This window comes from Sander vitreus, chromosome 1 (assembly GCF_031162955.1).
Source record: "Sander vitreus isolate 19-12246 chromosome 1, sanVit1, whole genome shotgun sequence".
In the NCBI taxonomy this organism is placed as follows: Eukaryota; Metazoa; Chordata; class Actinopteri; order Perciformes; family Percidae; genus Sander; species Sander vitreus.
This window is the reverse complement of record NC_135855.1, coordinates 29,722,967-29,739,776: the sequence shown is the minus strand read 5'-3', so window position 1 is coordinate 29,739,776 and position 16,810 is coordinate 29,722,967. Positions and strand designations below refer to the sequence as shown.

The 16,810-nt window shown below is 44.9% G+C and overlaps 1 protein-coding gene across 1 annotated transcript in view; it reads left to right on the top strand.

Moving 5' to 3' along the window:
• nfatc3a (nuclear factor of activated T cells 3a) overlaps positions 1-16,810 on the top strand; it is a 69,134-nt gene that overhangs the window by 18,883 nt on the left and 33,441 nt on the right. The window contains exons 2-3 of the mRNA XM_078251914.1: positions 1,957-3,139; positions 8,350-8,512. Of these exons, the coding sequence (XP_078108040.1) occupies positions 1,957-3,139; positions 8,350-8,512 (1,346 nt within the window). The remainder of the gene's footprint in view (positions 1-1,956; positions 3,140-8,349; positions 8,513-16,810) is intronic.

Here is a 16,810-nt window from a genome sequence, read left to right as displayed (position 1 = left end):
GACAACTAAACGGTCTAAAGTGTGGCTGTATTTCACTCGAAAGCGGGACGTAACAGTCTGCAGCTAAAGACTAAAGGTTGTCTGAGAAACAACACAGACGGGACTTAATGGTGCGTTCAATTGCACCTTGTATGCTCATGGTGCATTCAATGTTATTGTAAATTAACCTTCTGCCGTCTAGTGGTTCCTTTTGTCGTTTAACAGCAATTGGCTGGTGAAATAAGTTGTTACATTTTAAATAAATAATTTATCTGATACTGCATTCATCTGTTGTTTTGTGCTCTTCTCTTTTTATTTTAAGTATCAGTTCAGGCAACATTTAGGTGCCGGCATTGTTTTAAAAGTTTTAGTTTTCAGTATCGGGAAAAAAACCCAAACGATACCCAACCCTAGCGCCTGGGCATACACCGATTTCATAACTTGCCCACCGTTGTTTTGCTTTTGAAAAATACAAATAAAACCCATTTAGTTAATTTTTGCGTATCAGTGTCCCTGTGAAAGTGTCTGCCCCGCTTCGTACAGCAGCAGTAGGAGTCAGACCGACAAGGTGATGGCAGAGGATTTAGTGTCAAAGTGAAAAGCAAAAGTGCAGGATCAGGTGATTTATATCATAAATAGTATACATTGTTAATAGTAGATTATCTTATCTTAGCTTATTATATTTTCTTGCCAGATTCTACCGTGGCTTGCGTAGAAAGCAGACCAGAAGCTAGATCGTGAACCAACCGCGGAGCTCCGCACCGATATGGTCAGCCCAATTGGTTAACATAATATTTATATTTAGTCTATAGTTAACGTGCGCTGAAGGGAAGCGGACCGCTTTGGGGTGCTTCCGCCTCCTGTCTTAACCCAGGGACTGCCAAAATGGGCTGTGCAGCAAAAGCTCGACCAGAGAGTCAGAGAGTCACACCGTTATGGTCAAAAGTTTATTAATAGGTGGGAACATTTCCTCACCGTGCCATCCCTATGATACATACAAGTTAAATGTCACAAGTCAAAATATGCATGGGAAGATGTTATTGGACAAATCTCTCTCTTTCATATGATAATATAAAAGGTTTGAATTCCAATCGGTTTCTAATGTGAAAAATGTCTCTGCAAGTGAAATTAAGTTTTCACATGTGAAACACTGGGTGGAGGGGTTACTCCCAATGGGAGCAGCAGAGCATATCCAGGAAGTTTATCAATAACCTCTAACAGAGTAGTGCCAATGTGGCCAGTGGGCTCTTGTATATTTGTTTGTGTGTGTGTGTGTGTGTATATACTCACTGCCTGTGCCGGATGACCTTTGGTATAAATAGCCTGCCGGTGCTAGCTGTGATGACAGCCGACAGCACGCACCGTTGTGTGAATTTGTTTCCTGAGTAGTGCTGTTCATCGGTTATCCCTCTTGGAACAATGCCTGTGTAACTGCCTGCTACCCAGCAACACTCTGGCCTCTAATTTCCTGAAACTGGGCTCAATTGCAAGCGCAAACTCAGGGCGCAACTGCATATGGGTCTGCGACCAAATCATTTTATGCAATTTTGGAAGATTCAAGCCTAGTCCTGGTCAGGATAAATACATTACTACTAGGAGGAATGCAGTATCAGCAGGTTGACTCATAATTATGACCAATTACATCTTCTCTTATCCCCTTTTAAAAGCAAATTGAATAGGCCCGAAGGAGAGCCCAGACCACTTCTCTGTTCTGATTCAGGAATCCCAAAGCACAAATGTACAGTGACCCAAACAATAATATACAATACCTTTAATATGCTTTCAATATCTTGTCTGTCTTTGAGTAATCCAGGGTATTTCTACTAGGAGTAATTTGTATTGTACTATGTATTGTATGTATATATTGTATATATTGTACACAATAAAGTCAAACTAAGGAACATTAAGGAAAAAGCAACGGTAATAATATTCTCCAGATTGCTGTATCTTAATCTTCCCTTTCTTATCTTCTCATAGATCTGGAGCCTGATGACAACACGTCGTTCTACATCCTAAATGTGGGCCAGCCCCAGTCTATGGTCACCAACCACCAGTCTATTGGACTGCCTCGTCATGGCATGCAGTCCCACTCCCAGATCATCAGCACTTCCCCACGCCTTCACTCACACAAACCAGGATCTGTGCCACCGGGCTATGGGGCACATGACTCCAAGTATGGCACCTCCCCTCTGCTGCCCTCTGCTCCTGTGGAGGCACCAAAGGCCTTTGAGTGCCCCAGTATCCAGATCACCTCCATCTCCCCCAGCTGCCAGCAGGAGATGGATGCCAGTGAGGAGGATATGAGGGCTAATGTCCCTGATGGGGACTACCACGGTGATAGGCCCCTGTCCAGAGACCACCTGTATTTGCCCCTGGACCACTCATACCGGGACTCTTCGCTTAGCCCTAGTCCATGCAGCAGCCTCTCCTCTAGGAGCTGGTTCTCTGATGCCTCCTCCTGTGAATCATTCTCACACGTCTATGACGATGTTGACTCCGAGCTAAATGAAGCAGCTGCCCGGTTCACCCTGGGCTCCCCGCTTACTTCCCCAGGCTGTGTATCCCCTCAAACCAGTGGTGGGCTTTTGGAGGAGCAGCCCCACTGGCAGCACCATCACCCCGCCTTTGTGCACCACTCCCACTCCATCAGCCTGTCACCCCGACAGTCCCCCTGTCACTCGCCACGCACTAGTGTCACTGATGAAAATTGGCTTAGCCCGAGGCCACCTTCCAGGCCTTCCTCACGTCCCACCTCACCCTGTGGCAAGAGGCGCCACTCTAGCGCCGACATCTGCTACCCCGGCTCATTGTCTCCTCATCACTCACCCACACCCACGCCAGGGCCTTCACCTAGGAGCAGCGTGACAGAGGACAACTGGGTTAGTAGTCCCTCTGTAGGCATGTCACCCTTCCAGTGCTGCCCATCTGAGGCAGACATCCCATCCAAGACAAGGAAGACCTCACAAGACAGAACGTCTATGCAGACTGGCAAAGGGGAGCTGGGGCTAGATGACCATGGAAATATGTCTCCTAATCTAGACTCTCCTTCAGATGAGGGCCTGCACAGCCTGAAGAAAGATGGTCCCGGGGAACAGTTCCTCTCAGTGCCCTCTCACTTCTCATGGAATAAACCTAAACCCGGTCACACACCTATATTCAGGTAAATTTGCAGATGTTGCAGAGAATAAGCAGAAAAAAGTAAAGGATTTGACTAATAACCATCTTTTCTAAATTCAGCTCCACCTCACAGTTGCAGTCATCAATCCAAATGGTGCAGATGTAGAGGACTCAGTGGGGGAAAATCAGTTTGTTCTTTTCTACTTCCTTATTGTATTTGAGAAAGAATAGATTCTTGATGGATTACATCCTTAAATTTAAAAGCGTTTTTAACTTATAGTCAAAAACAGAAGGTAGTGTGGCGATAACTACCTCTTTGTCATCGTTTTTGTGAATTATTAATGGAATCACTGCTTGACAAGAGAGCATTATGTTGTCAATCTTAAAAGCAATTTGTAGGTCAAGGCTAAACAATGGACCTCAGTGGTGAATGCTTTTATAGAGCGTTGTGAAGTGTCATAAAGATTGTAAACTAATATCAAATAGCAAGTTAGATGAATAATAGGCCTGTTGATGTAACACTGCAGATCAATGTTCAGTACTGGGGGAACTTTGAGCTTCGTATCAGCAGTATAAATCTGACTTAGTTACATCGCACAGTAATACAAGTTTATTAGTGTGTGGAGGGGGAAGACAGGGACACACACAGCACCAACTCCTCCAAACACACACAAAAACACACAAGCACAATCCCCACATTAAAGAGTGATGGGTGCAATCAGAAACTCACAATGGAGTTTTTTAGGAGAAGAGTCTGCTGTCTGTTCTTCAATGTGTGCAGCAGATGAAGACATGGCCTTGTTTGTGTGCACTGGCCCCTAGCACTGTAAATCAGCACAGGGCACATATGGCAAGGGGACCACCACACACACACACACACACACACACACACACACACACACACACACACACACACACACACACACACACACACACACACACACACACACACACACACACACACGCACGCACATACACACAAACGTGTGTAGACATAACACAAATGCTTGCTCATGTAGACACACTCTCCAGACAATAACAGGGTATTAAGATCAGCTCTAGCCTGACAAGCCAGACCCACATCAAGATGTTGGGTCTGGGAACTCACCATTGGCAGGGCTCAATCCGAGGGGCGGGATAAATGGTTGTCTTTTAAATTCCCTCTGCACGCAATAGGATAGCGCTACAACCAACCAGAGCAACGCTAGTTGATAGATTCAACTTTTGCCGTATCCGGTCGGCAAAACTCCGAACACATCTTTCTTTTTTAAGAATGACTTCAGTGCTGTTCTTTACTCAAAGAAAAGCTTAACTCCAAGTCTTCCAGAGTCGCGGCCAAAGCCGATTTGAAAGACCGCTGTTCACTAGCAGCAGCAGCAGCCATCTTCTTAGTTTTCAAGTAGCAGGGAATTCACGCGGAACCGTCGCAACTCTACCGTCATTATGTTAAGCCCGCCCACCGACTCTATACACGATGTAATTGGCCTGACTAGAGTTTGGTTTTTCCAGCTCGCAAGCCAACGGAGAGTTGCTAGACTGACCCGCTAGGGTGCGTCTAGATTTCTAGGCCAGGTCAGCTCAGCTCTATGACGAGTCATCAGTTGATATTTGCATCCTTGCCCTTGTAAGTGAAATTTCCTAAGGCCACGGCTAAGACAGCAAAGAACACAGCAGCTACAGTTATTTTTTACTATGCTTTTAAATCAATTTTGACCTACAGTATTCCCTTACACTCGTTCCTACTAAAATATCCGTACCATTGCCCAATTTTCAGATGTGACTGACTCATGCATAGTCAGGTGGTATAAGATTATGTCTGCCTTGAGATAGACGTTTGTTGAGTTGTCTGTGTGCATGCATATGTGTGTTTGTGGTGTTTTTTACAGATGGCCTAGGTGGAATGGGTGGGCTTGGGTTAGAGTGGGTGGGATTAAAAATTGGTGGGGTGCCTTACTCCCTGAGCTGTTTACAATGAGATATTAACAGCACTCTTATGTTGGCTGCCAAAAGCTTTATTTAAACAAAAGGTCAGTATTTCTCTATGGAAAATACAGTATGTGCTGCTCCACTCAGTAAGCAGAACCCAGGCTAGAATTTGTTAGCAAAAAATAGTTTAGCAAGTAATCACGGCATCACTGGAATGAGTTAATGAACTATTAGTAGAACTACTGAAAACATGTAACTGAATGGGATATCTTTGGGACAAGAAATGCAGTTTTATTTGTTGGCCGCAGCAGGGGTACTAATGGTATTACTGGTTAGGTTGTTTATTGGTATACCACAAGGCAACCAGTAGCGATGCACTGGTTTCCAGGAAATAAGTGTGATGACATAACGCTGCAAGAAAACAATATAAAACCTGCATTGTTTGATATATATTTATGGGTATGTCTATATTGGAAATACAATCTGTTTACAAGGTGTCATTTCATGACTTAAAATGTGACTGGGCCTCACATTCATGCAACATGTGTAGATGCAAAATTACCTACTTCATTGGATAGAAAGAATGCTAGTGGGATGCTACTTTAGAGAAGACTAGGCGGGTTGTGGGACTATGATTGGACTGGGAGCCCCGACACCTTGGCTTAGACATTTGAGAAAGGTTATGCTCAGGACAGAGGCTGCCGCTTCTGCTCTGCTCCATCACAAAGCTCATATTTCCTCTGTCCTCCTCTACTCCTGTTACCTTAGCAGCCATGCAAACCCACACTTCCTGGGTGGTTATGTCATTGCTGCCGGGAGGAAAACATAAGGGTTAGGAAGCTGCTGTCAGGTGAAAATCTTGTTTGAAAATCAAACTATTCACGACACTACAATCACTGTTACTCAGGACAGATAACCATACAGTTTAAACTTAGTTTTGAAGCAGGGTATTATGTCAACCATCATGATGACAACTATTTGTGGTATATGTGCCTATAATCTGCTCAACCTGACCAGTTAGTCTTTATGTAAGAAGTTATAACCTAAAATGATTTTACTTGACATTTCCATGTCATATGTGGTAGGAGAATCTGTAGAATGTAGCTCAGTTAGAACAACAAGGCTGCATTTAGCTGCTCAAAACCTTTAGAAAATTTCAGACACATGCCTTTTCATTTCAAAATGCAGTCTTTCCTTGATTTTGGTGCCAGTCTGTAAGGCAGTTTATGAAGTGAAATGGCTCCACTGGAAGCCTGACTCACATGTATTTATTTCGGTCTGATCAGATCGGTCTGTACTTAGCCAGCACTTGACAGGCATTTGGAAAGGAAATCATTAAGGGAGTCAGCCATGCTGGCTAAAACTTTACAAACTTTCCCTTAAGAATTATTTGTACTGTCAAAGATCTATCATGCAGTTTAGACTTCAGAGTGCGTTTGCATGCTAGGAGCCTTTACCATCTTGAATAAAAGCTTATGCCACTATGTGACAGGTTGCACAAAAAGCCGACAGTGGCCAACACTGTGGTAGAGATTGGTTAGCCTCTTGGACCATGAGACAGCTTGTGCAGCTGCAATCAATTCACTGACTCAGGCCTAACATACACAGTCATAGATGTAGAGACACACATACACATGCATGGACACAATGGGAGTGTGCATGCATACACACACACACACACACACACACACACACACACACACACACATACACACACACACACACACACACACACACACACACACACACACACACACACACACACTGTTTAATTTGTGATTGTGTATACTGCTGTGCTAAAAAAACAACAATGGCCCGTTGTATCTGCAGCCAGACAAAACACCTGGATGACACACATACAGCTTGTGCTGCTCTACAGTAGGCATCTTGGATCTAGAATAATTAATTCTGTTACACTGTCAAGATGTGACAAAGGTTAACATTGTGGCTTTTACTACAAAGTACCTCATCAAGTTAAACATGCACTGTAGTGATTTAGTACAGATATTACAGAGTAGAATAAAAAGCAGTATTAAATAAGCAAAAGTAAACCAGTAAGGAAAACTTAGCAAACATAACCAAACTGTAGATTAACCATCTTTTGGGAATTTGTTTTGGTAACATTTGAAGATTTGAAGATGTACATTTGGACCAGATTACCTCCCATTTTGGGAGTTTGGAGATGTGGCACTATACTCCAGAATCATTATTTTTAGTGGATTGTGGGGATTGTACTTGAATATAATGAAATACATTATGATCAACATAAAATAGATACAACAACATTTGGAAAAGGTTACGGCTTGGTTAATGGTTGATGCCAGAATTTGCAAGATGTTTTGGGGATGAACTGATCTAATTCATTCAGATGGAGAGACCCAGTTTATCTGTGGAGAAGCTCATTGAGTTTTTTTTATTTTGGAGTGCAGCTGTTCAAATACGATTGTGGCCTAGACAGATTTAAAAAGGCAGGGAGGAAAAACACACAATGCCAGCCCCTGTGGTGCACTACACGTAAAATATACACTTTTACAGTATACACACACACACACACACACACACACACACACACACACAGTAATTTACTCACTGTCTGACACACACTCTCATCCAACCATCCATTCCCTGACCCACACAGAAGACTCAGAAAAAAACCCCTGTAGAAAATGATTCAACCTTAAAGTCTTAACCTGACCTTTAACAAGTGTTATGTTAAAGAACAGGATTAATGCATGTGGACATTCTAGTGATTCACCGTCTAATGGGGCAAAGTACACTGCATGTTATACCCCCATTTGACACCTATTTATTATGCTGTTCTCAGACCATGAAAGGGGAATACCACCTTTTCAGCTTTTGGATGTTTTTAGACAGCCTTAAGATCGTCATCAGCCATAAAGTAGAAAAAGAGGTTGTATTGCTTGACCCTACTCTGTGATATCACAGCGATTTACATATGTACAGAACATTTTGAAATATGGAAAATGTGAAGGTGTGAATACTCAAGCAGATTTTCTGAGAGAAATTTGTACTGTTCAAGCTGTTGATATGATCTTTCTTCATCATTGATAAGATTCCGTGCTCTCAGTCTTAAACTTCAGGTCACTTTTTGGCATTTACTACAACCACAAAACTTTCCACTTTATGCTTTAAATGAATCTTTTTTTAACACAACACTGTATGTGATAATGGTTTCATACCAAATCTCTAATATCTTCTTCCTCTTTGTGTGTGTGTGTGTGTGTGTGTGTGTGTGTGTGTGTGTGTGTGTGTGTTTGTGTTTGTGTTTGTGTTTATGTGTGCATGCTTGTGGTATTCTCTCTTTAGGACCTCTTCACTGCCTCCTCTAGATTGGCCGCTGCCAAGCCAGTTTGGCCAGTATGACCTGAAGATAGAGGTTCAACCCAAAGCCCACCACCGAGCGCACTATGAGACTGAGGGCAGCCGAGGAGCCGTCAAAGCAGCATCCGGTGGCCACCCAATCGTCAAGGTAACATATTTGGGCATTATTTGAGGCACATAATGCTGCTCTGCCAAAAAACTCCAAAGCCATATTGTAATTTAACCCTGAAACTGTAAAGACCATTACCCAAATGCTGACAAGCCTAGCGGTAAAACACATTTGTCCTGACATGGTATGTATAAAAAAATGACCAAAATCTCTTTTACAGAACATTAACTCTGGTTTTCTGCTCCATTAAACAAAATACAAGCACCGATGTCTCTCCCATACTGTGGATTAGATTTCTCTCTGAGATCAGGAGGACTGATTTACTGTCTGTGTTAACATGATGCTGCTGGCCATGCATTAGTTAAGTGAGACCCTGTGCACTGAGCACTTCCCATCCACCTCCCACTGCGTTAACCACACAGCCAAGACGTCAACTCTTGCAGCCTAAGCTGAGCCGATCGTATTTGCTGAATTTAACGACGGCTTCCTGAGAGATTGAGACTCTTTTCCAGTTTGCTGGGATTGCCATCTTCACAGTTTACACAGGGAGACATCCTTCATACTTACAATACAGATAGCAGTATTTGAATGATAAAAATGATCTTCAGCCTCCTCAGAAGTTGCAGGTTGTCAGCAGCTACCTGTAATCTACCGATAGCTGTTACTATGCCTACATCATTGGACTGTAGATAAGTAATTGTTCAGCCTAGCTCAAACATCAGCTGCCTGTTGTCCATCCATCCATCCATCTTCATCCGCTTATCCGGGGTCGGGTCGCGGGGGTAGCAGCTCCAGCAGGGGAGCCCAAACTTCCCTTTCCCGGGCCACATTAACCAGCTCCGACTGGGGGATCCCGAGGCGTTCCCAGGCCAGGTTAGAGATATAATCCCTCCACCTAGTCCTGGGTCTCCCCCGAGGCCTCCTCCCAGCTGGACGTGCATGGAACACCTCCCTAGGGAGGCGCCCAGGGGGCATCCTTACCAGATGCCCGAACCACCTCAACTGGCTCCTTTCGACGCAAAGGAGCAGCGGCTCTACTCCGAGCTCCTCACGGATAACTGAGCTTCTCACCCTATCTCTAAGGGAGACGCCAGCTACCCTCCTGAGGAAACCCATTTCGGCCGCTTGTACCCTGGATCTTGTTCTTTCGGTCATGACCCAGTCTTCATGACCATAGGTGAGGGTAGGAACAAAAACTGACCGGTAGATTGAGAGCTTTGCCTTCTGGCTCAGCTCTCTTTTCGTCACAACAGTGCGATAAATTGAATGTAATACCGCACCTGCTGTGCCGATTCTCCGACCAATCTCCCGCTCCATTGTCCCCTCACTCGCGAACAAGACCCCAAGGTACTTGAACTCCTTCACTTGGGACTCATTCCCTACCTGGAGAAGGCACTCCATCGGTTTCCTGCTGAGAACCATGGCCTCCGATTTAGAGGTGCTGATCCTCATCCCAGCCGCTTCACACTCGGCTGCGAACCGATCCAGTGAGTGCTGAAGGTCACAGGCCGATGATGCCATCAGGACCACATCATCTGCAAAAAGCAGCAATGAGATCCCCAGCCCACCGAACTGCAACCCCCTCTCCACCCCGACTACGCCTCGATATCCTGTCCATAAATACTACAAACAGGATTGGTGACAAAGCGCAGCCCTGGCGGAGGCCAACTCTCACCTGAAAGCGAGTCCGACTTACTGCCGAGAACCCGGACACAGCTCTCGCTTTGGCCGTACAGAGATTGGATGGCCCTGAGAAGGGACCCCTCACCCCGTACTCCCGCAGCACCTCCCACAGTATCTCCCGGGGCACCCGGTCATACGCCTTCTCCAGATCCACAAAACACATGTAGACTGGTTGGGCATACTCCCAGGCTCCCTCCAGGATCCTTGCGAGAGTAAAGATCTGGTCCGTTGTTCCACGACCAGGGACGGAATCCGCATTGTTCCTCTTCAACCTGAGATTCGACTATCGACCGAACCCTCCTTTCCAGCACCTTGGAGTAGACTTTACCGGGAGGCTGAGAAGTGTGATACCCCTGTAATTGGCACACACCCTCTGGTCCCCCCTTTTTTAAAAGGGGAACCACCACCCCGGGTCTGCCACTCCTTAGGCACCGTCCCAGACTTCCACGCAATGTTGAAGAGGCGTGTCAACCAAGACAACCCCTCCACACCCAGAGCTTTAAGCATTTCTGGACGGATCTCATCAATTCCTGGGGCTTTGCCACTGTGGAGTTGTTTAACTACCTCAGCAACCTCCACCAGGGAAATTGATGCCAATCCCCCCCCTCATCCTCCAGCTCTGCCTCTACCATAGAGGGCGTATTAGTCGGTTAGGAGTTCCTCAAAGTGCTCCTTCCACCGCCCTATTACCTCCTCAGTTGAGGTCAACAGCGTCCCATCCTTACTGTACACAGCTTGGATGGTTCCCCGCTTCCCCCCCTCCTGAGGTGGCGAACGGTTTTCCAGAAGTACCTTGGTGCCGACCGAAAGTCCTTCTCCATGTCTTCTCCGAACTTCTCCCACACACGCTGCTTTGCCTCTTTCACGGCAGAGGCTGCAGCCCTTCGGGCCCATTCGGTACCTTGCAACTGCCTCCGGAGTCGTCTGGGATAACATATCCCGGAAAGACTCCTTCTTCAGTCGGACGGCTTCCCTGACCACCGGTGTCCACCACGGTGTTCGTGGGTTACCGCCCCTTGAGGCACCTAAGACCCTAAGACCACAGCTCCTCACCGCAGCTTCAGCAATGGAAACTTTGAACATTGTCCACTCGGGTTCAATGCCCCCAGCCTCCACAGGGATGCACGAAAAGCTCCGCCGGAGGTGTGAGTTGAAAGTCTGTCGGACAGGGGCCTCCTCCAGACGTTCCCAATTTACCCGCACTACCCGTTTGGGCTTACCAGGTCTGTCCAGAGTCTTCCCCCACCCCCTGACCCAACTCACCACCAGATGGTGATCGGTTGACAGCTCCGCCCCCTCTCTTCACCCGAGTGTCCAAAACATATGGCCTCAGATCAGATGAAACGATTATAAAATCGATCATTGACCTTTGGCCTAGGGTGCTCTGGTACCAAGTACACTTATGAGCATCCCTATGTTCGAACATGGTGTTCGTTATAGACAATCCATGACTAGCACAGAAGTCCAACAACAAACAACCACTCTGGTTTAGATCAGGGAGGCCGTTCCTCCCAATCACGCCTCTCCATGTGTCTCCATCATTACCCACGTGTGCGTTGAAGTCCCCCAGCAGAACTATGGAGTCCCCGACTGGAGCCCCCATGCAGGACTCCACTCAAGGTCTCCAAGAAGGCCGAATACTCTGAACTCTTGTTTGGTGCATATGCACAAACAACAGTCAGAGTTTTCCCCCCACAACCCGCAGGCGTAGGGAGGCGACCCTCTCGTCCACCGGGTTAAACTCCAACGTAGTGGCGCTCAGCCGGGGGCTTGTGAGTATCCCCACACCCGCCCGGCGCCTCACACCCTGGGCAACTCCGGAGAAGAAAAGAGTCCAACCCCTATCCAGGAGTATGGTTCCAGAACCAAGACTGTGCGTAGAGGTAAGCCCCACCAGATCTAACCGGTAGCGCTCCACCTCCCGCACAAGTTCCGGCTCCTTCCCCCCACAGAGAGGTGACATTCCACGTCCCCCAGAGCCAGCCTCTGCTGCCCGGGTCTGGTCCGTCGAGGCCCCTGACCTTCACTGCCACCCATGTGGCAGCGCACCCGACCCCAGCGGTTCCTCCCACAGGTGGTGGGCCCATGGGATGGAGGGATGTCCGCCACGTAGCTTTTTCGGGCTGTGCCCGACCGGGCTCCGTGGCAAACCCGGCCACCAGACGCTCGCTGACGAGCCCTCCATCTGGGCCTGGCTCCAGACGGGGGCCCCGGGCTTCCTCCGGGCAGGGTCACTTCATCCCTTCCTCGATTTTTCATAGGATTTTTGAACCATTCTTTGTCTGGCCCCTCACCTGAGACCACTTTGCCTTGGGAGACCCTACCAGGAGCACAAAGCTCCAGACAACACAGCCCTCAGGTTCATAGGGACACACAAACCTCTCCACCACGATAAGGTGATGGTTCCCGGAGAAGAGCTGCCTGTTGTGAATGAGCATTTTCATTAATGCTGATAATGAACTTAATAATGAACGAGCATTACATTAAGGGTTTTATTTTACATATTTGCATGTGTGGATTGTCACATGGATCCTCTCCCACAGCAAGACTGTCAGTCAACCTGTTAAGGCAGGAGGACAAGCACACAGCCTAGAGAACTTTCATTATAGCCCAGTCATTTGCTCTGTCATTTGATAGCACCTGCGAGAGAATGGGTGAGCCTGCATAGAGTTACGGCTGCTTTTCTCTCCAAGCCAGTGAGAGAGATAAAGATATATAAAGAGAGAGAGAGAGAGAGAGAGAGAGAGAGAGAGAGAGAGAGAGAGAGAGCGCAATAGCGGAAGATTTCAGATTTCCTTTGTGTGTATGAGCTGGACCATGACCATTGTTGTGGCACCCATCAATGGCTGACTTCAGACTAAAAGTTTGGTCAGCTGTCCAATCAGCCCAATAGGATTGGATCCTCCGTTTATCTTGCACACTTGCATCTACTTTACCAGCTTTGCAAAGGCTACTACATAATTTTCTCTGTCATATTTTGTAGAACTAAATAAGCATTTTGTCTAAATAACTAAATGTTGGGCGTCTGGGTAGCTCACCTGGTGGAGCGCGCCATATACGGCGGTTTGCAATATATTCTATCTGTGGTAAGACATGTAAAAATGCATTGGAAACACAGATACATTTATGCATAATTATTATTATTAATTATTGTTTTGTTTTTATTGGTTGCGGGCAACATGTGTTGTCATTGCTCGGGACTACACATGGGAAGTTGGTTTGTCCTTAGGCCAACTCAGTCACCACTCATTATGCACAATATACACAATATATTACAAAAAAAACACAACAATTGAACAGCTGTGGACACAAAATGTCCTGAAACAACAAGGAAGCCCAAATTACTGCCATTTGTTGCTTTAGAAACAGCCTATATCCTCATGCATTCAGTCATGCAGGCTCCCTCCAGGCCAATCATTAACCATTTCAACCTCCGATAGACCAAGATTCTATCTTGCCATATGTGACGATGCATAATTTAGCTGTCAAATGTTTTCGACCTGGCGTTTGCCACGCTTGCCCCCATTCCTCATCCCCAGAGGGAATTGTTTGGCTATAGCAGTGCAGTCGGTTTTACTGTAGTGTGAAGACAGCAGACTGGTTTGTTTGCTCCCAACATTTCATTGTTTTTAATGTTTCTTTTGTTTTATGTTATTATGATTATGAGTTTTTGTTGGGCTAAATCTAAAGCAACTCCAATAACAGCTAATCGCAGTTTAGGTCAAACAGGCAAAAACAGATGATAAGCCACAATAGAAGTTAAGTTTACTACCAGTGTTTTAGATGGATGTTTTAGATTAATTGCCAAACAATATATCTCCTATAAAATGATTAGGCCGGGCGCACAGATAATTGTATAGTTACAAAAAGTGAAAGAAGTTTTTTTTTTAAACATTCTTTAGCAGCGTGCTGCCACTACAGCAATGTATTGTCACAAGGACAGAGGGATCAGACAAAGTGAGAGAAGCACACAAACAACATTTGCATGCCGTGAGCAGCGGTTTGCAGAGCCCTGTGAGAGAAAACGTGTGGGTGAATACATTTCTTGAGGGAGTGAGTAAGTGAGTTTGATTGATTGTTTTAAAAATGTGATTGTAGAGTATATGTGATAATAAACTTAAGAAATCTTTACATCATTCTGTGTTCAGCTATTAAACATACCGCTCCTCTTTTCAGTGTAGTGGCATTTAATGATTTTAATAGCAAGTCCAGCTGCTAATCCAGAAATTACCACAGCTTTCCTTTGTATTGAACTCAAAGTAACTTTTACAGAAAACTTAATGCTCCAGAATAATTTTAGTATAAACTTACACAACCCTTACAAAACTCAGAATGCACAGCTGGCTTCTGCTATATGTATCAGCACTTGTCCAGCAGGTCTAACAGTCAGTCTTTGTTTACTAAACACCAAGTCCTCTATTGTTGGTCTTCTTAGCCGTTTTTTGATGCACTGTGCAAATAGTACCATATTGAAAGGTCATTTCTTCACCCTGTTTTTACAGAAACACGAAAACCAACACACACACATTGTGCTTTGTATTATTGTTTGAGGTTATCAGAAGAGCACAATTTGAGATGCTGGATATAAGGTCAGACCTTTGTTTAAATAAAATAAAAAAACATCAAACAGCAAAAGCATAAACAACAGCAAAAACATGGGACATTATATATTATATTGGATGGAACAGGGTCAGACCAAGTGAAACCATTAACAAGCTTGCACATATTGTGTCTTTCAGGCGCACTGTAGGTGTTAAGCAAGCTCTTCCCTGGAGGCTGAAGTATACTAAGACCAAAGTGTGAATGCAGCTTCTCTGCCACAGAATTTGAATAGATACATTTTTGACTATTTTTGCCATACGACAGACATTAACAATTTTGGTGGGAAAAATTAACAAGGAGCTTTTCTTTCTTATGATGGCAAACATGGGTATATAGTGAGAGGTCTAAAAACAGATTAGTCGTTGATACTCAAACAACTTGCTCTTTCTACAGATTGTAATTCTACAAGCTTTCATTCACCTTGGTTCTTGACTCTGGTAGTGTGATGTCACCATATGAAGGCATAGATGCCATCTGGATATGGTGATGACTTTCTTTTGTGGCCACCCTGCTGCCTAGATTAATGCACCGCTGAGCTGCTGTGTCACAGAAAAACAAGATAATATTTGAAGCTGTAGTGCTGGTCTAGTTTACATATGTTAAAGTTCTAAAAAATGTTGTGTTGTTCTGTTAGTGTGTGTGAGGAGGAAGAGTAAGTATGATGTTTTCGCCATGGTGTCTTAATCCCTAAATTCTATTATTATTTTTCATTAGGCCGGTTGGACAAAACAGTATTTGTATCAGGCAGAATCAGGGCTGTGTCTGTTGTTTGTGTCTGGATACATTTGATTTCTTCATCCACATCTTCATCACCTGTTTGAAGTCTGCAAACTAGGATTTCTTGACTCAGACATTTGTGTTTTGGGACAGTACAATACCAATTTAGTGCAGGTAGAGCCCACAGTGACAGTTTGTATACATACTTCCCGGAAAAAATGGAGGGTGAAGTGCATGTGATGGTAGCCAATAGACAAATTCTGAAACTAAGATCTATTCTTTAAAACATCTTCACATTTCTCAGGTGGTTAGAAAGCTTAAGGGCAGTTCTGTGGCATGTCACCAGGTGTCCTCCTGTGCTAAATGCCCTCTATGAAAGTGCTCTGGTAGCTGCAATGCTCAAAGTCTTTTTCAGTTTACCAGTTTTCTCAGGTTCTCAGTTTACTTAATGGACGGCCACATCGTTGTCAAAATCAACCATTGCATTGAATCAATTGCATTTCTGTCAAAGAAAGCAACTGTTGGGCCTGTGGGTCCTTCTTGGACCCACACACCCCTTGCTTATGCCTGTGTAGTGTTCCTTGTCTTGAAGAGTCAAGAGGGTCATATTGGATGGATCTTATTAGTCCTGTCAGGAAACCTTTGGTTGCACTTTGAAGCTCAAATCACTCCGCTTTAGCAGGTGGAGTACTGGCTTGAAGTACTGTCTCACAGAACAAAATCTGTACCTGACAAGGTTCTATTCTGCCATGTAGGAACCAATACTTTGTTTTCCTGTGTTCGGCCAACTATTAACTTTCACCTTTACGTGGGAGGCCCAACAGGTGTTTCACTGATCAGATTGTGGTCAAGCAAACTGTGGAGCTACTGGCTTTTTGTTTTCGTACTCTGTTTGTGGCCAAGTTTTAAAAGTAACTTTAAATTTCACCTGTAAAATGTTCTATTTTTAAACGGTAAAAAAGAAAAATGTAATAGCTTAGCATCAAAACAAAACAGAATTTAGTGTATATAACAGTGACAATTACAGGGTCACAGGGTTCTTACATGCCATGTCTGTCTCACACACACACACCCACACACACACACACGCACGCACGCACGCACGCACGAAGATTGGTTTTCAAAATTGACACTTTCTGGGACAAGGAAATAATCCACTTTCTATTAGTTTATGTTTGGGCATCTACTAGCTTGAGTATCAGGGCAGTTAGTTATACCTCAGTCATACCACTCATTCAGTGGCTCTCATCCAGATTTTTCAGGGAGAATGGTCTTGTGAATTTTTCAGCACGTCTGTGTAGAATTTAATGGCTCAGTTGAGGAGCAGTTTTAGGT